Source organism: Amphiprion ocellaris, chromosome 14 (assembly GCF_022539595.1).
Source record: "Amphiprion ocellaris isolate individual 3 ecotype Okinawa chromosome 14, ASM2253959v1, whole genome shotgun sequence".
Lineage (NCBI taxonomy): Eukaryota > Metazoa > Chordata > Actinopteri > Pomacentridae > Amphiprion > Amphiprion ocellaris.
In genome coordinates this window covers 13,298,998-13,322,356 of record NC_072779.1, presented here as the reverse complement: position 1 = coordinate 13,322,356, position 23,359 = coordinate 13,298,998, and the positions used below count along the sequence as shown (strand labels likewise).

The window sequence follows — 23,359 nt, the reverse complement described above, 5'->3', positions numbered from 1 at the left end:
TATAAAAGAAAGCTGTAGTGCAGTTATGACACAGTGAAAACGAAGCAGTGGAGAGAAATTTCATTAGACTGTGACAGAAAAGCTTGAGTAAACATACCCATTTGTCCAAATCCACCGCCTGGTAGGTGGGAGAGTAAAGTCAGACAGGAAACAAAATAAGTTTCTGCTCTTGAATGAACAATACACCGCACTTTTTCATTATATGATTGGTGTACCACCTGGAAAAGACGCGCCTTCTAACCAAAAAGTACCAATTTCCCTCTAACTGTGTCTTACCTCATCCACAGAAGAGTTGGACAGCATCTCCTGTAATGCTCGTACAGACAGGGACTGCTCCAAAATGAAGCAGCAGATAGCAAGGTCTGGAGGGACATTCTGAAATACAGGACAACCAGTAAACCTGGTGAACAGTAGCGATTCAGATTCTCTAAGAAATTAGATAAAAGGTCTTTAGCAACTGTGTCCTTTAAGTACCTGAGCATTCGAGGTGGTCTCAAGGAAACACAGCCGATTTCCAAATCCTTCACAGGAGAGACACAGCTTAATCTGTTCCTTAAGAATGGATGCGGTGCACTGCAGCACTACCTGGTCATCCTACAAAGTCAAAGCAAGTCCAAAGTGAAGACATGTTTTGGAAAACGTAGGGAGAGCACAAGTGGAACTGAAATGCAATCAGGGTCAGTAGGGTAGCCGCATCTGAGAAAAATCCAACGTTCTGGATTTTAGAGTTCTCGATACCAACTCTGATTTGATTGTATTAAATGTTGTAAAGCCAAAACTGCATGTCTTCTATTGCAGCCACTCAAATCTTAAAAGATTTCTCCTCTGGTTTGGCTTTGCACTCCTTTAACTATAGCACACTCACAACATCTGCAGCCTAGATTGAAATCAAGTCATTCACATTCATCAGCACACACCAGGAGTTTTCCTTACTCAGAATGGGCCTTTAGTGAGAGACTGCACATGACAGTAAGCATAATTGGTCCACATTCACTAAAGACAATCAGTTTGTGCTACCTTATATGACAGAAATCTATGCATTTTCCCAAAGTATCTGACCATTTGATGAACAAAAAGGTTTATTATGTTTGAGCAAATGAAACCCCAACCAACAACCCTGATTAAAAAAATAAATTTCCTCTTGTTATTCCCATTTGTTATCATGCTAGCAAAGGCGATTTTCCTTTGAAGCTGGCTAAAGTTCTAAATTTCTCTATGCAGGGAAAATTTTTGTCCTTACAGCCTTGTGATTATCTCAGTTCAGGCGTGTTATGCTTATAGTGGACAATGTGGCCTTAAGCCACTAGCTCAGCCTGTAGCAGAATATAAAACCGGTGGAGATACCCTTAAAACGCATTTAACAAATCTTCGATTACATTATGCCTCCAACCGTTCAGGGGAAAGCATACTGAATGTAACCGATACCATACTATATTTGCAAGCGACTACATTAAAACCAAAGCTAACTTAAGGGCGTCAACGTGGCAAGAAATAACAAAGGAGCACATATAGTTAATATGTCTATGTCTGTCTACATATATGAGAGGTATTTGGTAACCAAATTTTTAATCAGACTAACTTTATTGTGGCCAACATGCATAACAGAAACTTGGGAGAACACACAAATAAAATAACCCACAAAAAAAAACGCCATTTCTCTACACAACTCCTTAACCTTCACTTGTATGTCCTGTTGCTATACTTCTTACTGCCCGTCACTGGCCGAGCTCTTAACTCCCCGCCTCTTTGGCTCCAAAACCCCCACTCAGCTCTCTATTTCAGGCCCCTGCACCTGCTGTTCACACATCCCATTCTGGAAACCAACAGATATTTAGGATTTGACAGCCAGGAAAAAAAAATTGCCCCACATTACACTGACTCAATAATGCAATTAGTCGGCTTGCTGAGGAGAGGAATATTCAGAATTTCCCTCTGAGTCATCTGAGCTCACAATTTCATGCTCAGCTGTTTTTGTCCGCACATGTTTCTGCTTTAGTCACACCTTTAATCATAGCACATGACAGCTACTAACAGACTAAAATACTAAAATGAAAGAGTTCAAAATAGAGGAATGTAAAACTAAAATGAGTAATATTATACATATACATTATACAAAATGACAACAGTAATGTTTTGTTCTGTGAGCACTCCACTGCATAGTCCAGACGCTGGCCTTAAGATGTTGCTGGTCTTTAAATTCACATTCATGGTAAATTCTCAGTACCCAGTTTGGGATAGAAACTGGTGCAAAAATGAGGAAACGATGCAAACTCTAAACAGAAAGGATCTAGCTGAACTTCTACTCAGAAATCTTCATTAGATTGATATACTTCAGTCTCATCATTACCTATCTTGGATAAAGTGTGTTGGCTTTTGTTGTTGTTAAAGGTCCAGTGCAGTGAAGCAGCTCTACCACTGCAACAACTATTTTTTTTGTTATTAAACTGCAGAGTTTTCGCACAAGTTTAGGAGAAATTGTAATATGCCAGGTGAACAATTTGTAAGTTTGTGTAAGTGTTTTCTCTCTTACTTACTTAACAGTACTTTCTTACTTAACAGTAGATATAAAAGTAAATTCACTAGTGTACTAATATGTGTGCCTTAAAGACAATTTTAAAAAATGTTAGCATGGATTCATATATTGACAATGCTACAGAGTCCCTGAAGGATCATGGTAGGAAGTTTTTTCGAAACAACTATTGCGTTATTTTTTGCACTCCCCCTGACCTACATTCAAAGGAGCATACAGTTGGTGTGTAAGTGGGGTCCATTGCCAGATAGGAAAATGCTTTGGAGGTACTGCAAAACAGAGAAATGATGTGATGCTTTGCATGATGAATATATTGCTCATTACTCTTTTCTAAAGGCTGAGCTTAAGAACTACATGGCCACTGGCTGCAGCAGCTGCTACTGGATGGTTATTGCTTTGGCTACATTTTTAGTTGAATCTATGGTGCCATAATTGTATTGGAATTATTTCAACCCACAGTTCTTCCTCAGATATGACAGTTGTGGTACTAATGCATCACAGGAATTTGCTTTGATAGAACACTCAGCCAGCACAACTGTGTCAGTTCAGTGCCTTCTCTCAGTGGCAGCATGTAGTTAGTGTTACATACATTAAGCCATCTTAACAACCAAAGTCAGTCATGGTTACACAGTGACAGCTACATCTCAGTCAAACTTGGCTGCTGTCAGTGAGAAAGTTATCTTTCTAAATAAAGTCATACAACGCCCAGCTGAAGAGACTTGGTAAGTAAGAGATTTACAACAAAATGTTTTGCAAACACCATCTGATAAGGAGCATTGCTAGTCCACTTTAGTAGTAAAGATCATGGACTGAAGTAAGCAGGTGCCAAAATGGGCCAAGCTTTGAACCTGTTAATCCTCACACAGTAAATATAGAACTCAGCTACGTTGAGGGTGAACAGCATCATCAGACTGACCCTAACTTTCTGACACATTGTTCACATATTTTACTTAGTGTTGTGTTACAGGCCTGGAGACAATGCCAGCTGAAAGCATGGTTTTCATATTTTTGTAGCTCTAAGATAAAAAAATATACAGAAAACATGTTTAAATTTCAATGTGTCCATGAGTCCAACTAGTTTCATTATGCAAAACAGCAAACTGCAGTTACACTACAGAATACACAACGTTAATCCAGTGACGATAAGGAACTGACATTAACGTGATACTCATGATGACAGACAGATAATCTGTGTCTGGCTTATGCTAAAACCAGACTAGAGTTACCAGAGTGAAGAAAAACTCAAATGAGACTATGTTGAATATCTGTGATAGCTAAGTATCAACACTGACCATCCAAATAAAGAGTGCTACATTGCAGCGATCTGCTTGCAAGGCCACAATGCCCTTCTGTGGACTGTGACACAGAGATCTAAAGAGGTAATCTGAGAGCCCAGCAGTGAGCACTGCAACAAAAATAAACTGATTTGAACTACATATTTCATAACGCACTGTGTATTAAATTAGGGAAATATTTCAAAATAAAAACAAAAATATGTACTGAAGACTTTGGCAAGGCAAATATTTTGAGTAAAAATTCTCCTGTAAATCACAATATGGGGCAGCAAAACCACAGAAGAATTGACATCCAGTGGATTCACTCGATATATACCCATATTGAACATTGGTGTGGGACAGTTTCACGGACATATTGCAACAGCAGTGTGAGCAGTACCAGGAATTCATTTCCAGAAAGCAACAAAAGGAGTTCATACTACTAAGTGTTCAGTCACTTAAATCCTTAAGTAATCACCAACCAGACAGTTTAAGTTTGGAAAACTGCAATGTGTCAAATGTCCTCACTTAAATGGCAAATTTAGAAAGAGGTGGTTGTTTCTAGGTAGCATACAATTAATACCAAAGCACCTAAGAAACAACACAAGATAGAGTATTAAATCAGTTATGTAGTGTAAAATCAAGAAACCAACACAGCAGAATTTTTGCTGAAGCTTTACAACCATATCAGCAACTGTAGATTTTCATCACACAAGTCAATAAAGTAAACATCAACATTTCCATTAAATACTCGGAATGGTAAAAATGTGTCTAGTAATTCACAGTACCCTTCACTGATAATGCATTATTAGTTCCACCATTTCAGGATGAGTCTGTTAGACTTTATGCATCTAGACAAAACTGAAACTTAGCCAACCTACTCATAGAAATCAGAACCAAACTTTTATTGGATTTTTACTTTAAAGATTCAACTGAGTCGTCTTAACTCAGTCACAGGTGCAATGTTTCACTTACAGCACAGCAATCACCCAAATACAAACTACAGAAATGCATAAAACAAACAAACAAAAAAAGTCTGAATCCTAGTAAGTCCTGCCCACCAAAATAAATACGGTGGTCAGTGTCAAAATGTTACACTTCAACAAAACTGTATAACTGCAACTGTTTGGGTTATGTTCTTAATTTGTTATGTGTTAACTATCATCTGGCAGCAGAAGTTTTTTCACTGTGACAAAACAGTTGTATATCAAGTATCCATTGGGATATAAATAGGTAACAATGCAAGCCACCTGTCCTTGTCAATCTGATCTCTGTCTTAATAAAGAAAGCCATCCAACACTCTAAATGTTTGTCTATTATTTCATATACAAAAAGACCTTTTACTATCCATTGCTAATTGAGGAAATTTATTGCTATTTGTAAGCTATTTGAGAAGAGGTCAACAGCATCACTTACCGTACGCAGGAACTGAATCTCTTCCTCTCCATCTGCACCTTCTGCCATCCTCCCAGGGTATTACAATAAAAACCTTGAGAGAAATGGGAAACAGTTTGTTTCACAGTTCTGCGAATGCTGGTGCCTGTATGCCCACCACATAAGGCAGGATAATGTTGGTGAAGGTTTGTGAAGGGCAGTGCGTGTCCCCTGCCTCTCCCAGGCTGTGTTATGAGGCAGAAGGATTGACTGTTCATTACAGCTGTTCATTACAGCATCATAAAGAGGTGGAGCAAGCTGACAAAACGGAGGCAGCATTGCAAGTGTTCAAACAGTATTACGACAATTTTCTTTGCGCTATCATTTCACTGAATAATTGCACAAAGGCAAAATTTTGACTTTCAAAAAGCAGGTACATCAATAATACCATAACCATTAAAATCTGTATTTAAGATGAGATTCCATAACCAAATTGCAGTGGCAGTGTTTTTCTCTAGTGTGAAATTTTTAATTAATACATGATTGTATCACTTTAGATACTTGAAATTTGCCTTATGATGACTCTAACATGCTTGAGATTTATCTAATCAGCTATACATTTTTTTCAGCAGTTGAATAAAACTTCCTCCTACCAGGCATTCTTGGGTTACAGGGGAGAAAAAATAATGTTAGGCTGTGTTGTTAATGTTTACTTGTGAACAAAAACACATGAAATTAACATAAAATTAAATTGATCATTAGAGCCACATGTTAGCATAAATAACATAATGAATTATTTATTTAGATGTATTATTTACATTTTAAATATCCTGCAACAAGACAAAACTAACATTGACATGCCTACGTTTTAAGTATAAAATGTCTGCTTGACTTGTGTTACTTAAATGTAAAAATGAAGTAATTGCAATTAATTAATTGAAGCCTGTTGTCTATTTTTACATCCTCAAGAATGAGTTTATAACTTACCTTTACGTTCAGCCGTCGGCATGCTCCACCACCCCAGTGCTTAAGTGGAAACATGACAACAGGTTACAGAAAAGTAGAGAAAAGTAATCCAAAGAAATGAGGTCTAGTAAGGTCAGCTAGCTATCAGCTAACTACTGTTAGCTAGCTTCTAGCGAATAACTCTTGAGAATGAATTCGTTAACCAAAGAAACAGGTTGAAAGTAAAGAATAACAATACTGACCAAATTAAGCTGAAAGTACGATGGCAGAAGAAGTTATTAAGTGTTAGTTATTTCATGTGAACTAATAGTTATATTTTTCCTATGGAGGGCAGCAAACCGTCGAAGGAGAGCGGCGGCCATTTTCAACAGAAGAAGAAAACTGTGCGTCGGTAAAACAGTTCCCCCTCTTCTTTCCAAAACACAGAGCAGTGCCGGGTAAGACCTCTTAGCAGATTTTAAACAGCACCATGTACTTAGTCGTATTATACGTATTCAGCAACATACTGTACAGAATAGTATATCTGCACTTAAAGGTGAAACAGAAAGTCAAACTTTATTACTGTCTGATTTAAATTAGCGTAGCTGGTTGCTAAGCTAACAGGCTACGTTAGCAACAGAGCTTGCAGCCTGCTTAGCTAGGTTCACTTAACGTTACCGTGCAGAGAGGCTACTGTTTTGACATTGGTTAATGCTTGCTAATGTTAGCCACTTTCAGCTGTGAACTACTAAATAAATCCAAAACTCAAAGAAAAACAACGGTTGTTTGTTGATCGACTGGAAGATAACGCATTAGAGGCGTCAGTCGGCAGATCATGAAGATTTGTGTGACTTTGTAATCGTGTGCTTTTCTGTGTGAAATACTTCAAGGTTGGTGCAGAGAAGAAGAATGGATGCTCTTGCACACATGCTTACAGACCCTCTTGATCCAAAAGAGGAAAACGATGGGCAGATCACAGAGGAGTGCATGCTGGGCAACTGTAGAGTTAACCTTCCAGAGGACCTTCTTGAGGACGTGAGTTGTCCTGCGGTCACTGATTAAGTGCTGCTCTTTACTGCTCTTTTTCGATCATTTACAGCTCAAGATACTGTGCAAACCATACCTTCATGTTTGCGGTTTACCTCTGTTTTTTACAGCCTGACATTTTCTTCTCTGTGATGAGTGAAAGCACCTGGAGCGAAGTACTGTCAGATTCCCAGAGGCAGCACCTTCGCCAGTTTTTGCCACAGTTTCCCGACAGCAATGTTGTGGAGCAAGACAGCACCATCAGTGACCTTTTCAACAACAAAAATTTCAACTTTGGAAATCCACTTCACCTTGCACAAAAACTATTCAGAGGTGCTTCCTAGTTGCTCACTTATTTCCCCACCAACACATAATTGTATTATACAGAATGATTTTTTTGAAGCAATGTCTCATCACAACTTTGTCTCCCAACTCAGATGGTTACTTCAATCCAGAGGTGGTCAAATACCGACAATTGTGTGCCAAGTCCCAGAAGAAACGACAGTTGCACTCCCTTCAACAATATTACCACAGACTGCTGAAGCAGATCCTCGTCTCCAGAAAGGTTTTTTTTCTTTGTTTGTCAGTTTTTTTTTAAAGTCTGACATACACAGCAGACAACCTCATGCAGTTAGTATAAATTTGTCTTCTTGCTGTAGGAGCTGCTGGACTTTGCAGTTCACAATAGTCTGGACTTTCCACCAAGGAGAAGGTTACCAACCAAGACTCTTGCTGAAATGCGGGAGCCAAGAGTGAGAAGAAGACTGAGTCGCATAATGAAGGAGGTCAAAACTGAGTGTGGAGACAGCAACGCTTCATCTGATGATGACGGTCAGTCTGTTTTTTAATTAGTTTCACTGCTTATAATAGTCTTTTTTGTTGCTAAAGCACGTATCTGAAATAAGAGTTCACAAAATGACTGAGACAGAGGTAAAACCCTGTAGCTGAACATGAAAAAAAATTAAAAGTAGTGAGAACTAGATAGAGTTAGACATCAATTAGAAACATTACAAGATTATCTGAATTAAGTCTTTAAAATCTGCTTCATAAAGTTTACTGCACCTGTTCATTTGCATGGCTTATTGCGTATGCTTGTAGACATATTATCATGGACTCCAGCACCTCAGTCCCCATCCTCTCCAACACCCACTGTCTCGCTCAGAGTTCTTCCCAGTCTGTCCACCCAAGACATGAAGACTACCGGTCAGTGATGTATGCTTTTTTGAGGTTATGTTGCTGTAATATTAGAGCACAGGCAATGATTAAAAATGCATATTTTTTGCAACAGAAAAAATAGAACTAGGTGAGCGGGACTTGAAAGTCATGCTGCAAAACCATCGCGAGAAGAGGAAGCGGCAGCCAGTAAGTAATGAAAAGACGATTAAAAAACAGGTTTGATTTAGTCTTGTACAGTATATCAGTAATGGTCGGTTTCCTCAGGACCATCCAGACTTGATAACCTCAGATATTCACCTCGGAGACATACTTTCAAGAGCAAATATGGGTCGTAAGGGGACCATGCGTGAGTAAAATATCTGTGTAATTTATAATAATACATTGATTTAATTGATTTCATGGCTCGGATTTGATGTGTTTATTTCTTTATATCTTCCAGCACTCTTCGATCTGTCTCTGCCTAAGAAGAAGATGAGAGATGAGAGAAGGAAGAAGAAATTGAGGACAATAAAAGTGGAATCTGAAGATCCATGTGAAACTCTTGCACCTTCAGACCCTCCTTCAGCTCCACCAGTGAACCTCATCAACTCCCTTCCTGACACACCGTCTACTCCACTGCAGAACATCAAAGAGGAGTGAGTCTAGAGCCATGCTGGTGTCAAGAATATTTACAATATTGTCTGGATTTATTTATTGAGTCTGGTGTTTTCTCAGACTAAAGTAAAGAACCATTATTATTGCAGAATTGTGGAGGAGTGTCAGAGCAGCCCAATTATAGTTGAGGAAATAGCTGTCAGTTTCTTCAGCTTGCTGGAAAACATCTTAAGGGCAGAATGTCTTGCCAGTACTTTAACGGTATGCACTCATTTCAGAGTCTCACATGTATTTTCAGAAATTCGTCACATTTCCAACTATACATTATAACACCACTAATTGATCCCTCAGTTGGAAGAGAAAGTTCAAATGTGGCAGTCCTCTCCAGCCAGTTCCCTCAATGTGTGGTTTTCATCTGCCTCATGTTGGTCTGACTTGGTTCTCCAAGCCCTGCAGTTTCTTGGAGGAGAGACTAAAGGTAAGTAGCACTAAAATGATCATTTTCCATCCTGTGCCACTAAAAATAAAAGTCTGATAAAAATATCCATCTACTTTTTCCCCCACTCAGATGGCATGATGGCACTCCCCAGTGGCTTTTCTCCATTTGTGGAATTTGTAGATGAATCTCAACAGTGGAGGTGGATTGGTAAGAGGTTTCAACTGTCAAAATACCTGGCTGATGTAGTGTTTGGTGTTTAGGATGACTCCATTTGTAGAGATTAACATGCTGTGTTTTAGGTCCCACTCAGGATACAGAGAAGGATCTCAGTGCACTCTGTCAGCTGTGGCTGGACTCCAAAGATTTTGTTGTCAAGGTAGTATAAATACTATATAACAAACTGACTTTCTGATCTAACCTTACAGTTTGTGTTATGCTATACTTTATTAATAGTTCCAGTGTTTTGTTTGTCACTATAGTTTAAAAGGCTTTTTGTCATTTTCCACAGACTGAAAATGAAGACATGTTAGAGATGACTTCTCCTACACCAAGACTGTAAGTTTCAGGGATTCATAAAGTGATGCAAGCATAAAATTAGCGCTCATATGTTAATATTGTTTAGTTTCTTTAGATATGTGGTCAGACAAAAGAAGCTATTTCTTATTTTGAACTTTACAAAGTGATTAGTGTCAACGGTTATGTAAGCGGTTATTCGGTTCATTCTTTACTTGTCCTGCATTGACATCATTATTACTGAGGAGTGTAATGTCTCTTTTCATGCAGTTCAACTGATTACGTGGTGCGGCCCAGCACTGGAGATGAGAAACAAGTGTTTCAAGTCCAGGTTTGTTTGTCCTGCTGGAATATTTATAACATTATACCTCTTTTTCCTGACATGAACTCTCTAAAACAACATACTTTTTGTTTGTTTCTTAGGAGCAGCAACGATACAACCAGCCACACAAAGCTTTCACCTTCAGGATGCACGGTTTTGAATCTGTGGTGGGCCCCGTTAAAGGGGTGTTTGATAAGGAGATGTCTCTCAACAAAGCCAGAGAGCACACACTGCTCCGCTCAGACCGGCCCCCATACGTCACCATTCTCTCTTTGGGTTAGAATTTACATTTTACTCCAATTCTGTTGTTGGAAAGTTGTGTGTACAAAGAAAACCACTAACACAGTTTTGACTTCTATGTCATTCCTGTTATTCTAGTGCGGGATGCAGCAGCCAGGTTACCCAATGGAGAGGGAACGAGGGCAGAGATCTGTGAACTGCTGAAAGATTCACAGTTTCTTGCTCCAGATGTCACTAGTGCACAGGTATGAGAGAGATTTCCTTTTTTCAGTTTTATTTGTTCATCTTACTCTGGCAGTGTTACTGTCATTTGAGTGATCTGTCAGCATGAAAGAAGATCTATCTTTGTGTTTACCTTGTTTTCCCACTTCTCCATGGTAGATGCTGCCTTTTAAACTGTTGCTTTGTTTTCTATTTAGGTGAATACAGTTGTCAGTGGGGCTTTAGATAGACTTCACTATGAGAAAGACCCCTGTGTGAAGTATGACATTGGCCGCAAACTGTGGATTTACCTGCACCGCCATCGCAGTCAGGAGGAGTTTGGTAAGCAACAATGTGGATGGAAAAATGTGCAAAACACATTTTATCATTTAACTGTCCAACTTTATCAACTTTTTTTGAGAAATATGTAACTCTTTAATCCTGTAGTTTGGTAGGTAACACATAAAGAGTATTTTTCTCTTTGTTCCACTCAGAGAGAATCCACCAGGCACAAGCTGCAGCTGCAAAAGCAAGAAAAGCTTTACAGCAAAAACCTAAACCAACATCCAAGCCTGTGAGTTCACTGCCTTCATTTTACTACAGAAAAAACCACTGAGCTGCATCTGCTGTTTTACTGTTTACAAAACACTGTGATTGTGCTGGTGTAGTGAAAATAGTCATGTAACTCTTTGAATTTGAGGTTGCTTTCAGCCAAAATTTGTTCTGTATTTGTATGAATCTTGATCCACATTTATGTTTTAGAAGCCTGGAAGTAAAGATGGAGGCAGCAAAACCCCTGGATGTCTGGAGGCAGGGCAGGATATAGGCTCTAATCCCATGTCACCTATTCCTACAACACCCACTCCAAACACACCTGGAACCCCCAAGTCACCCCTGCCCTGCACAGCCACCACACCAACAAAGACTGGAGTCCCAGATGCAATCAAAACTAGCCCAGGGTCAGTGAGACACAAGATTTTTTTGTTCTCATTTATCTTGTACAATACATACACCTATTTTTTCATTTGTGCAATTTGAAACTGACTCTTCTCTTGCCTCTCTTGCTCCCTCAGTGTTCTTCTTGTGTCTCCTCCCTCGTTGCCTCAGCTGGGAACCATCTTACCCACCAGCCAGGCTTGTCCACCAGCTTCACAGCCAGTTACATCCCAACATGCGGCTCGGATAGTGAGTCACCTGGCGACAGGTTCCCTCCCTCAGGTACGAGTGGTTTCTGCTCAGCCTGGTCTGGGTTCTTCAGCAGGAAGTCAGCAAGCGACGCTGGTACATCAGACCCCTCACCAGATCAGGATGCCAGTGTCAGTGGCAGCCAAGGGCATTTCACAGGTAAACGGAACAACTAATAGGTAAAAGCAACACAGGCATCCCTGTTTGTTTTGCATATTGCACATTTATAATTAATTTGCTCTGTGTTTATGTGTATCACTAGGCGGTAGTGTCTGTGCCTCTAAGGAGTCAGTCTGCCAGTAGTCCAGTTCAGGTTCCAACAACTCTGTCTGTGTCAACTGTAACTGTGGCCAAACCTCAAACTGGATCACCTGGTAGCCCAGCTAACAACCCTACGTCTCCGGCTGTGCTGCAAGGAGTCACCAGTCCAAACATCAAACAGGTGAAGCAATTTGTTTTAATTGTAATATTTGGTCAGTTAAGTGGACTACCAGTTGGGCCTAACAGTCTTCATCTGCAAGAACATCTTCACCAGGCTTGAAATTAGTCATTGTACGGTTTTAAAACAATGTGGAGAATCTCCACCCTAAAGCCTCATCAAACTGTCTGCATGTAAATAAATAAATACATTTCACTCCATGAACACGGATTGCTAAATACTAATGAGAAGTCAGAGAATAAAACTAAGTCCTCATATAACTCCACCTATGGTTTGAAAGTGCAAGAACAGAAATGAGTGTTTATGTTTAGTTTAATTTAATTCAGTCTTTGTCCTTATATGAGGAACAAGTCTACAGGTAAAGGAGATGATTGTTAGAGAAAAAAATCATATCCTTAAGTAAGTAACAAAGATAATTCACCATGTTAATGATCACAAGATTTATCTGTCGGTGGGTTACATATGTTTGCTTTACAGGTGTCCATCACTGGACAACTAGGAATGAAGACTCCAGGAGGAGCAGGAATTCCAATTACAGCTACAAACCTGCGTATCCAGGGTAAAGATGTCTTACGCCTCCCGCCGTCCTCCATTACCACAGATGCTAAAGGCCAGACAGTGCTGCGGATCACCCCAGATATGATGGCAACCCTGGCCAAATCTCCAGTTGCAACTGTCAAACTGACATCTGACTTTTTGGGCACTGCTGCCTCAGGCAGCAAGAGCATATCAGCTACTCTTCATGTGACGCCACCCCACCCTTCACCTTCCTCTGCCTCCAGTGCTTCATCCTGTACAGGCGATGTACAGACCACTAAAGCTGGCCCTGTCACCTCGACCTTGTTGAAGGCAGCAGGAGACACAGCCATACGTTTGATGCCCACATTGGCTGTCAGTGTGGCTGATCAAAAATCCAGGACCTTCTCCACCGTGACTTCTCCTGACAAGAGTGGCGCCACCATTCGGATAATGCCAGGCCTTGGTGTGATCCCACAGAAACAGGGTCAGACCATCACAATGACTACCACCACTGGCAGCAAACCACTCACAGCATCTACATGTGCTAATGTAGTGACGATGGCTGCCAGTGTTGTTGCTGGTGCGAAGGGGATCACAGTGGCTTCCGGAGCCTCGGGCTCACCTCTGACATTAGGAACAGCTACAGCTACTGTGCGGCAGGTCCCTGCAACAGTTGTTACTACACAAACGGTAAGGCAATTATTTACTGTACATCTTTTAAGGGAATCCATGTAAATCTTTCCCATTCAGTGAGGGTACAGTTTATATTATTATTGTGGTTGTAATACACCAGAAATCTACACTTAATATTTTTGACTAAGAATGTCAGTTTTAGTCAACCAGGTTACATTTTACTTGATGTACATGAAAGAGGCAGATTTAGACTTTTACTGACAGATCACTAGATCACTCAGTATAAGTGATGCTGATGAGGCTGTTGTTGTATATACTTTATTACATAAAGTCAACCAAATGTTTGTCTAGGTCACTTATCCAGTTTAACGTATATCAATATATGGCAAGCCTCACACTGTGGTTTAAGTTTGCCAACAACTTCCTCTTTCTGTCTTGTCAAACAGCGCAGGTATTATTTGTTTTTAGTGCCTTGGCAAATTAAAATCTTTAAAGTTGTAATTTTAGTTACAGTTAGATGCCAGGTGATATGACAGCTGACTGCAGACACAATCTGTATTTAGATATCTGACTGCAATTTAATTAGTTTGGTTCAGGAACTCTCTCTTACTACATTGGATGGTTCCTGCTAAAAGCCTCTCTGGACAGATAATGTATTGATTTGCATAGTTTAACCAGAGCAACTAGAAACTCATCAGTAAGGAATGCATCAATATGTCCTTCACTGTCTCCAAACACAAAATCTACTTCCAATTATTAAATCAACTGGGCTGTGAGTTATTGCATTTTAATCATGTGCACTACTGAATGGTGTATATTAGCACATTCTCAGTAATGGGCATTTTGACTTTGTCACTGCGTTCTCCACTATTCATTGAAGAAACTCTGCATCCATGTCTTGGTACTTAACCATGCTTTCTAAAAGTCACATGACACAAGAGCAACCCTTTTTTTTGATTCTGTAGGGGAAACTACCTGCACGGATCACTGTGCCTCTCTCTGTCCTCAACCAACCACTGAAGAGCAAAAGTGTTGTGACGACACCCATTGTAAAGGGGAGTCTTAATACAAAGTAAGTTTGCAATAGTATCGAACAAATACAGATTCTCAACATGAAGATTAAACTCAGAAGATTAAATTAGTTGCAGTGAAAGTTAGTGCTGTGAGGTTTAAGATCTCTTTGGCCATCCATGTCAGATGACAGAAGCCATCTTAAAATAACTTTTGTTTACACCGTAGTGGCAAAAGGTTCCATTTTGAAGCCTTTTGAATATATGTCTTTGTCATTTTATTTTTGTAGAATTAGAATCTGAGCTAGAAGACTGACATTTTGAGTGCTTTTCATCTCCTTTCTGAGCAGTATCAGCAGCCTTGGCAGGAACATCATCCTGACCACCATGCCGGCTGGAACGAAGCTGATCGCAGGGAACAAACCAGTCAGTTTCGTCACGGCGCAGCAGTTTCAGCAGCTCCAGCAGCAAGGACAGGCCACACAGGTTAGCATGCATGTGACTTTTCTTGAAATGTTTTTAATTTGATATTGACACACAGTATCATCAACAAAATGGAATGTGTTTTATAGCACCTGTTCTGGCAAAACAAGTTTTTATGTGGTACATAATGTTGTGATCATACATGACACAGCCATGTTATCATAACTATGGAACAGATTTTTATTTTGTGGTGTGCATTTGTTCTAAAATATCCATCAAAGCCCACAAAAATCACTCACATTGAGTTTTAACCTGTGAATAAGCTTTCTCTTGCAGTGTTGAATGAACATCATACACGCTAACTTTTGGTCATGTAAAATGCACACAGATGCTTCTACAACTATTTCTTTCTTCCCTCAGGTTCGTATCCAGACAGTTCAGGCGCAGCAGCTCCAGCAGCACATGGCAACAGGCTCCCCAAAATCCGTTTCAACAGTCGTAGTCACGACGGCACCTTCACCCAAATGTGCCCCTGATCCTCCACCTGCTCCTCAACAGTGATCTCATGTTAGGTATCTATCAATCATAGGCCCAGTGTATTATACATGTCATAGATTATGTGTTTGTTTTATTCTTGGAAGTTGGATAATACCCACAAAGACCTAATTTTTCCTCAATCATTGCCTCTGGACTTGTGTTCAGATTTTCACAATTTCCAGATAACTAGCATCATGTCTCATTTTGAAATTTGTCAATATCCCTCAACAAAATCTCCTGAAATTTATTTTCGTCATTGTTATACTTAAAGAAATTGCAACAATAATAAGGCAGATTGCGTTCTTTGCATAGAATTTCTACTAAGGAGAGGTTTGTTCTTTCCTTCAGTGGTTGACTAACTTTGTAAAGAACTAATTTCTCAGTTCGGTTTGTCATGTCTTTAAATGTTTCGTATGAGGTATTGTTAGCAAATGTGCAGTGAGTGGGAGTTGTTCTGACTTATTTTAGTGTTTGTGATTTACTTGTAAATATACTATTTGTTCTCTTACAAAGTGTTGGATTTCATTTGATAGACTATACACACACACACACACACACCAAGCATCTAAGGTTACAAAATTATATTTCTGAACTGGTAAAATATTTGAACAAAGCATGGTAACCGATCACATTTAAAAACATTTGGTTGTTATTTTTTTGTACAAAAACATCTGTAGTACATTGTGCAAAACTTTTATAGATCATAGATTTCTTCTTAACACAGAAAATGAAGTCTAATTCAGAACAATTTAAAGAATCACAGTGATGCCTTCACTCTTCATCTGACTCTTCGAGTAAAGCCTTCTGAGAGCTTGTTTTCAGGGATGTGTTTCGCATTCCGATCTCTATGTCCCGTCTCTTTCCTGAGAATCTTGTCAAAGTCCTATTGGAACAAGACAAAACTTTAAAAAAAAAATACAAACTGCAGGCAGAGTACACAACAAACTTTCTTCTCCAATTTTCTCACAATTTATGAATCATGAATATGCTCCTGCGTATCTTGCAAGAAATGCCAAATATCCTAAATATAGACAAAATCAATAAATAGAGTTGTACGTTTTGATCAGAATTTGTGCTGCAGAAATGTGCATACATTTCTACCGACTGCAGAGGACTGCAAAGAGTAACGCACCAGTAAAGTACAAGAAGAAGAGAACAGCAAATTTGTGTATTCAAAGGCGTATGCAAATATCCTTAAAGCCTTTAAACACTTCAAGCAGTTATTTAATCTCCTAAGACCTGGCGTTCCCATACAGTATATGGACATCTTTTTTTTTTTTCAAAACGTATTGTTATTAATAATGATAATAACAATAATATTATTTATAATAAACAATCAGATATTAAATATTATCCAGTCATTATATTTATTGGTTACTCCTTATCCAAAATAACTAGAAGAAATCTAAAATGCAAGCCCAACCAAAGCTCAGGTCTTAGGAGGCTACGACAGAAATCATCTGAATGATCTTCCTCCACAAGTAGACAGTGTAGTTTGGTGAGAAATGTTGATTGTCAACAAAACCATGTTGACTATGGAAACATTATTTCAAAGAAAGCTTTAAAGAGCAGAATAAAATGCAAATGGATATGTGCTTTCTGTTCAGCGAAAACTTTATTTTCTACTATATATTAAAATCTTAACAAGATGCTAAAGAAATCATTCAATCAAACAGTACTTTGTTCAAATATGTGGTAGTTTGTTCATTTTTAAATGTAAATAATACAACTTTCAGGTAGGTTGCCCAGAGGGGTGGGCTTTGTATTTACATTTAGAGTGAACACTCAATTTCTTCTTACATTTTTCTTTTCATTATATCACTCATAACAATCCAAGAGTTTGCCCTTAATGTGAATTAAATAGTTTTTTTTTTTTTTTTTTATCCTAGTTGGTAGCACTCTAACAGACTTTTAGAGACAGGTAACTTGAATGATCCGTTAGTGAATATTTCCTCCTTACTATGAGACTATGCTCTTGTTTACTTCCTCTTCCTGTATAATTATTCACAGCTGCTAGTCTGAAAAGTGAACTTGTGAGATCATCCCGTCTTACCCAAATATTTTTTCATTAACTAATCACTTCTGCACAAAAACAATAAATACAAATACAGAATATATAGGCTAAAATATGCTGAAATGTTGAATTGTTCTACATTTAACAGAGAATGACAACCTGATGTAATGTATCTCTTTATAAATATAGGCCATGTAGATATCTTGGAAGCAAAGAAGTGGATTTTAAATTTATTTCATGTTTACCCTGCTCTGCATAAACTTATACAGCAGTTACTTAAAGGATGCATAGGTAAAGGATGGGATACTTACAACCAAACCACAGAGGAGGTGCAAACCACTAGAAGCAGGGCAACAGCTAAATGCCAGCAGAAGCACATTGTGACAAACATGATGTTGTCGTGCAGCTTTAAGTCCCACTCTGGTCCACTTAGGGGGTAAAGTACAAATCCAATCTGGAATGACAAATAGTTGATAAAGAAATCGGACAATTATAGGTGTTCACATAACTAGACGTGTTTGATAGGTGTGACGCCAGTATGACACACCATTATTGTGTGGTAAGAATTGGTAGTGGTTCTGAAAAGTCATGAGAAGTTTAAGGGTGCATTTTAATGCTGCTCTGGATATGACACTTCACACGTTACGGTTTACTCAGCGTCCCATGTTGCTACTTGCCTGGTAGAACCATGAACCCTGCAGGATGAACAGACATGACCTGAGCAGCTCCAGAATGATGTTGTCTCGTATAAACACCTCCAACATGGTGCTGGCTGATCCACTGAACACAGCCACCAGCAGCAGGGAGTGGATGTGAGCATCCAGAGGGGGGCGACTGTGCACGTGGTAATAGAACAGAAACCCTGGATCATAGGGGGAGACACAGGAGAACACAGTTCAAATATGCATGAAGGGCACATGAACAAATGTGTAACTAAAACTTGACTTCCTTGAGGCTTACCTTCAACAAAAAGTGCCATGGAGAGAGCGAGCCGATCGATACCAACTGGCAGCATTTTGGATGCAGTACTGGCAACTAAAGCTATTCCAAAAATCAAAAAGAACAGATACATAGTGCTGTGCTGCCAGTTCATCAGCTTGACCCAGGTATCGTTCTCGTAGTCGTAGAGGTGAGCATGAGGCCCGTCCACCACAAACTGTTCAACCATAATACCTGTGACAGGACAATGTCAGATAAATGACATGAGACGGGAGCGGGCTTCAGTGATGGAGACAGACTGGAAGGAAAACTGACCAACAAACGAGGCAAAGATTGTGAATCCTCCTTCGAAGTATTCCATTCTTTTAAATAAAGGCGGCAATACTTGTCTTCCTTTAAGTTGATTCTTCCTCCAGTAGTGTTGGAGAATGTGTTTCACTGTCAGCCAAAAGCCATAGATGAGGAAAAAACTGCCCGGGATGGCATGTCCTCCAAAGTTGGCCATTCCTAGGCCTGGAAACATAAGAAATATACCTTAGAAATGTCATACAATGTTTGCCTTTCTAATGTTTAATGAACTTACATGTGAAAAAACAATGAAAACACCAACAAATGTGGTCAAATGATACTATAATACAAATAATCACGTCAGAAAAATGGTCATTGTTAGTTTGGTTTTAATATATAATTTGATGTAACAAGTCGTGTCAAAAATGTCAAAATAGTGTTGCAAAAGTACGAATTTGATTTCAAATTGCAAATGTGTATTATTGTTTATGGATCATTTCAAGTAATAAGAGTTTTACTTATAACTTTACAGGAAAATCTTGATGGATTTACTGTCAAACCATGTGTGTGAAAGGTCACCAATACTTACTGATTATATACAGTAACGAAATCGCTTTTAATCAGCATTTTGTTTGTTTTTATTTGAAAACTTTTGTAGTTATGAAATATATCTCTCCTTCACCAATACATTTATAACAAATCTATCTAAAATTACAGAACCAACACTTCTTTTTCTGTTAGTTCTCACCAACTGTATGTAATTTTAGAAAATATATTTACAATATTAAACCTGAATCTAACATTTTTGTCTATTTTTTTTTTTAAATCTGTGAAATTACTCCTTTTTTTGCCTTCTTTTTAAATGTTTTTTTTTTACAGTGTACACTGTTTATCACTGTAACTAAATGCTTCTATTCCTTTGACTGTAAAATGATTCGGCTTTGAGGTTAAAGTCCAGGCTCATAAATTTATTTTATGACATTTTAATCCACAATGATTACAAGCAATCCAGTGTGGAAAGACAGTGGACTAAAAAGTGCAGCGAACAGTTAGACACCCATAATAAAAATAAGGGTTGTTTCAGAATAACTGTCATTTATACAGCTACATAGCTAATTCATAATTATAATGTTATCTTGCCTGCTGTTTTAAACATACAATAGAAAAGAGCAACCATTTGTACTTGGTATTTTATCCAATTGGGGCAGGTTTTGCTCATTTGTTTTGCAAAAGCGAAATTCAAATCAAACAATCCTGCTTTGTCTATGATCATGCTGTCCATCCAAGCTCAAATAAACCAAACAGTTGTTGAATTTCTGTCTTAGTTTTAGCTACAAATGCTGAATTCATTGACTAAGCTACAGATAAATATAAAACGCTAAGCTATGTGCTCTCAGTAAAATGGTTCCACTGACATATTTACGTGAAATGCAAAATTGGATGTATAGTTTTTGTAGCATAGTGACTCATACTGTGACTGATTCATGTTTTTTCATGGCTGAAGCTGAATCTGTGCTTTTTATAGTTGACTCTAACTACCTCTTCTTGTGCTCATGAAGTCCGGGTGTGTTTTAGACCCGCATGTTCAGTCAGACTAGTTTTTCTTGACTAGCCCTGTTTGACTTGATGTGGCTCCACATTTTCTTCCTTTTATATTTCATACATTCTGAAGCATTTTCACATAATTTCTAACAGATGCATGCAGGTATAAAGTTGTAAGACTGTAAAAGTAAGTCACTACAGATATTATTTCTAGCCTGCTTATACATTTAAAACATAAGTAAGCTGCAGCAGAACCGTCCAGTTACATGTGGCATATGCTAAAATAAGCCCTTATTCTGACAGCTATGGCTGATAAAATGTACATACCTTAATTTTTGCTGCTAATTCCCAAAGTTCTGTGTGAATCGTGGCAGCTGTCAGAGGTAAAGCCTTGTGGTTTGTGTAAACTGCGCACACCTGTTGCCTGTTGCTCCAACATGTACTGTCACAGCTCATAGCCCCACCCTTCATTTGCATTAGTTTCAGCGAGCGAGGTGCATCCTTTGGGAAACAGGAAGATAAACAAAACCCAGCTTTTTTTTTTTTTTTAATTCAGATCTTTATTTAAAACCGAGAACATTTCCTTCAACAAATGTCACCTTAAGCGTAGCCATTCTGTGAAAATATGAGGAAATATATTTAGAGCACAGCAAATTGTGTGAACGTTAACTTCTTTTTTTCTTTCACGTTTGGTGTGAATAAAGATTTTTATCGTGTTTGAAAAACTTTAGAGGGAGAACTTAGACACAATTTGGTTAATATATAAGCTGTGTGCACAAGGAAAGACAGCAGCACTGGCCTGTTTAAATGAACTTTGCACCCACTTTTAATACATTTTTATTGTCCTCATTATCATGTGTAAAAGATGATCATTTCCCAAGTGAAGTTAGTCACCAGGGAGCTGCTACAATTAAAGCTGAATGTTATTTTTTTAAAAAAACATAAATAAAAATTGAAGCCAACAACAAATTCGACATTAAAATAGCTCTAATGTTCGCCGCGCTCACATTGAGGTTATAGTATCACACAGAATAATTTCTTCTCTCGAAATGGGTTCTCAGATGAAGGCACCGGCGTCACCAGGGGGTCCTCTTTGGCATGAGCTTCACAGTAGGCCATTAAATCAGCAGCTGCTTTGGATACCTGGACAGAAAGGTTGTGTTAATGTGCATCTGTGAGTTAAAAAAGGGGGAGGATAAGAAGTTTTATTTTAGCTAATTTATTACCATTCATTTAAAAACAAAAACATCTTCCCTAATTGTAGATGTATCTACTATTGAGACACAGCAAAACAAACTGGCTTCCTTTAACTGAAAAGGCCAGACTGGGCAAAAAAAGATGTTTGTATTTTGCATTTTTATACATTATAAGCGACCTGTTATATGACTGATGTGCATATGTGAAACTAAACTGATTCTGAAACACAAAGAAGTGAAAAAAGTGCTATTTTCACACAGCATGTTGACATATTCCATTATGTGCAGACTCACCATCATCCTCTCTATGTTGACCTCCAGTTTCAATTGTTCTACCGTCTTTCGAGCATCTGCAATCTTGGCCATGTTGTTGGACATCCTGCCCCTTCCCACTAAAGTCAGCCAGCCTGCAGCAAACCACAAACAAGACGTACCAATATGCATCACTGATTACTGAGTTAAAGAAAAAAAAACAGATGACTACACTTCTAAAGGGCACACACAGCAAACATAACAAGTGACAAATTATTGGCGGTATCTGTGCCAGTGGTTAGAGTCTGTTTCAATTTGCTTGTTAATTCTGCTCCCTGGGTCTCAGCTGCAAGTGGTGCAGGGAAGGTCTCAGAGGAGGAGGGCAGGGGAGCGGAGGCAGAGCAGCCCTCCCCTGGGGGGGCATCCGCTAGCTGAGAGCGTAAATACACCTAACATTAACATGTTGCTCCCGCAGAATATGCTTATCCCATGTTTGCAGAATATGTTTATCAAAACTGAAGATTCAAAGTTGCTGCTGACACTATCTCTTTACATTTCTGTCTACACAGCTGCTGCTATGTTGCTCAGATGCTCATGCAAGATTAATCTGGCTGAGCCTCCTATAGGGCAATAAAGCAAAAGAGTCGTAAGTCAACACTGAAAGAGTGTTTATTTAATATGCTAGTGTCTGTTAGAATCAGCAGGAATCTCAATGTAAATAATTTCTACATACTCATGCTGCCAGTATCAACACGGTATATGGGCTGTTCTACGCTGTTTCCATGCAACTATACAAAAGTAGACAAAAAATTAACTACAATTTCTCAAGAGTTGTTGTAACTCACACAAATTTCCAACAAACTCACCACCAAGACTGACGGCAACCGTTGAACTCCTCGTCCAAAAGCAGACCTATCTTCAGCAGGGTCCGCCACACAAACTTCCAGCAACAAATGAAGTGAGATTGATGGCAAAGATGAGGAGGGAGGCTTCAGTAGGTTCCCTCCTTCAAATCATTAGCTGAGGTTCTGCCTCCAGGATGGGCTTTGTGCAGCAGTTAAAGGCAACATGTGGCGTAACCTTCATCTCTGGAGTCTCCATCACTATCAGAGCGATAGTATAGGAGCTCATGAACCAAGGTGGACCATTAAACGCCGGTTTAAAAAAAATCACCGTGAACCACAAATGTGGTTAGAATGAGTTGTAAAGATGAGAAAAAAACATCTGCAACAATAAAAGACATCATATGTGGAAAATCTCAAGAGAATAGCCAAAGCTGTTTTCCGTGGCTTTAATTGGATTTCCTGATTTAAATTTTATGGTTTCACAGTACAAGAAATTGTTTTTTCTTCAGTGGATTGACAATTTTTTCAGTTTTTTATACAGTTACAGTGATGCTATTAAAGAAAAATAATTTTAAATTCAAGATTCAAGGTTTGTTTATTGATATTTCTTGTGTATTTGAATATGGAGAAAACAAAATGCTGTTCTCCCAGTGCTAATACAGTGTAAATAAAACAACAAATATAAATTAATACCTAAAAAAATACACTAAGAAAAACAGATTAAACTATTAGAAAATATAGGTGAGAAATTTGGATAATTCTGATAGTTTTCTAACCTGTTGTTTTATAAAAATATTTGATGATTTAATCTGCTTGGGTTATTAGATGGTGTGTTGTGCAGATTTACAGTATAAGTGATAAAATATGACAGGTAACATGCTTCTGTGTTTCAAGAGGGGGTGC

General features: G+C 38.6%; 4 protein-coding genes across 10 annotated transcripts in view; 1 reads left to right on the top strand and 3 right to left on the bottom strand.

Annotated features, from left to right (window-relative positions):
* The window catches only part of LOC111567121 (ryanodine receptor 1-like), a 50,482-nt gene extending 45,047 nt beyond the window's left edge, over window positions 1–5,435 (bottom strand). For all 7 annotated transcript variants that reach the window (XM_035947138.2, XM_035947142.2, XM_035947146.2 and 4 more), the window contains exons 1-4: window positions 5,221–5,435; window positions 475–594; window positions 277–375; window positions 98–118 (exon numbers count right to left, since the gene is read on the bottom strand). In XM_035947138.2, coding sequence (XP_035803031.2) covers window positions 98–118; window positions 277–375; window positions 475–594; window positions 5,221–5,268 — 288 coding nt within the window. In that variant the 5' untranslated portion in view covers window positions 5,269–5,435. The remainder of the gene's footprint in view (window positions 1–97; window positions 119–276; window positions 376–474; window positions 595–5,220) is intronic.
* A 1,068-nt stretch (window positions 5,436–6,503) lies between these two features.
* On the top strand, window positions 6,504–15,892 carry nfrkb (nuclear factor related to kappaB binding protein). The gene is made up of 26 exons (XM_023268028.2): window positions 6,504–6,581; window positions 7,014–7,158; window positions 7,281–7,482; window positions 7,587–7,714; window positions 7,809–7,980; window positions 8,248–8,352; window positions 8,438–8,511; window positions 8,590–8,671; window positions 8,765–8,960; window positions 9,069–9,180; window positions 9,271–9,397; window positions 9,488–9,565; window positions 9,658–9,734; window positions 9,867–9,913; window positions 10,142–10,202; window positions 10,295–10,469; window positions 10,572–10,678; window positions 10,853–10,976; window positions 11,129–11,208; window positions 11,397–11,593; window positions 11,708–11,978; window positions 12,082–12,261; window positions 12,736–13,467; window positions 14,376–14,482; window positions 14,771–14,906; window positions 15,264–15,892. The coding sequence occupies exons 2-26, from the start codon at window positions 7,033–7,035 to the stop codon at window positions 15,402–15,404; spliced, it is 3,837 nt and encodes a 1,278-aa protein (XP_023123796.2). The 5' UTR covers window positions 6,504–6,581; window positions 7,014–7,032; the 3' UTR covers window positions 15,405–15,892.
* Window positions 15,893–15,946: 54 nt separating this feature from the next.
* On the bottom strand, window positions 15,947–20,648 carry tmem45b (transmembrane protein 45B). Its single transcript, XM_023268029.3, has 6 exons — window positions 20,491–20,648; window positions 18,649–18,846; window positions 18,355–18,567; window positions 18,072–18,256; window positions 17,706–17,848; window positions 15,947–16,263 (listed from the first exon to the last, which is right to left on the bottom strand). The coding sequence occupies exons 2-6, from the start codon at window positions 18,836–18,838 to the stop codon at window positions 16,152–16,154; spliced, it is 843 nt and encodes a 280-aa protein (XP_023123797.1). The 5' UTR covers window positions 18,839–18,846; window positions 20,491–20,648; the 3' UTR covers window positions 15,947–16,151.
* A 185-nt stretch (window positions 20,649–20,833) lies between these two features.
* Window positions 20,834–22,636, bottom strand: gng8 (guanine nucleotide binding protein (G protein), gamma 8). Its single transcript, XM_023268020.3, has 3 exons — window positions 22,478–22,636; window positions 21,654–21,766; window positions 20,834–21,306 (listed from the first exon to the last, which is right to left on the bottom strand). Exons 2-3 carry the CDS (start codon window positions 21,735–21,737, stop codon window positions 21,178–21,180), a joined length of 213 nt encoding a protein of 70 aa, XP_023123788.1. The 5' UTR covers window positions 21,738–21,766; window positions 22,478–22,636; the 3' UTR covers window positions 20,834–21,177.
* Window positions 22,637–23,359: the final 723 nt, after the last annotated feature.

What these genes read in the sequence shown, in the direction of transcription:
- tmem45b (XM_023268029.3), bottom strand. Translation starts at nt 18,838, where the DNA reads ATGGCCAACTTTGGAGGACATGCCATCCCGGGCAGTTTTTTCCTCATC. An exon ending in CATGGCACTTTTTGTTGAAG is followed by an intron (nt 18,257 to 18,354) that starts GTAAGCCTCAAG and finishes CCTATGATCCAG; the next exon opens with GGTTTCTGTTCTATTACCAC. An exon ending in ACCTCCTCTGTGGTTTGGTT is followed by an intron (nt 16,264 to 17,705) that starts GTAAGTATCCCA and finishes TTGTTCCAATAG; the next exon opens with GACTTTGACAAGATTCTCAG.
- nfrkb (XM_023268028.2), top strand. Translation starts at nt 7,033, where the DNA reads ATGGATGCTCTTGCACACATGCTTACAGACCCTCTTGATCCAAAAGAG. An exon ending in TCAACAGTGGAGGTGGATTG is followed by an intron (nt 9,566 to 9,657) that starts GTAAGAGGTTTC and finishes GCTGTGTTTTAG; the next exon opens with GTCCCACTCAGGATACAGAG. An exon ending in CCAAAGATTTTGTTGTCAAG is followed by an intron (nt 9,735 to 9,866) that starts GTAGTATAAATA and finishes CATTTTCCACAG; the next exon opens with ACTGAAAATGAAGACATGTT.
- gng8 (XM_023268020.3), bottom strand. Translation starts at nt 21,737, where the DNA reads ATGTCCAACAACATGGCCAAGATTGCAGATGCTCGAAAGACGGTAGAA. An exon ending in TCAACATAGAGAGGATGATG is followed by an intron (nt 21,307 to 21,653) that starts GTGAGTCTGCAC and finishes CTTTCTGTCCAG; the next exon opens with GTATCCAAAGCAGCTGCTGA.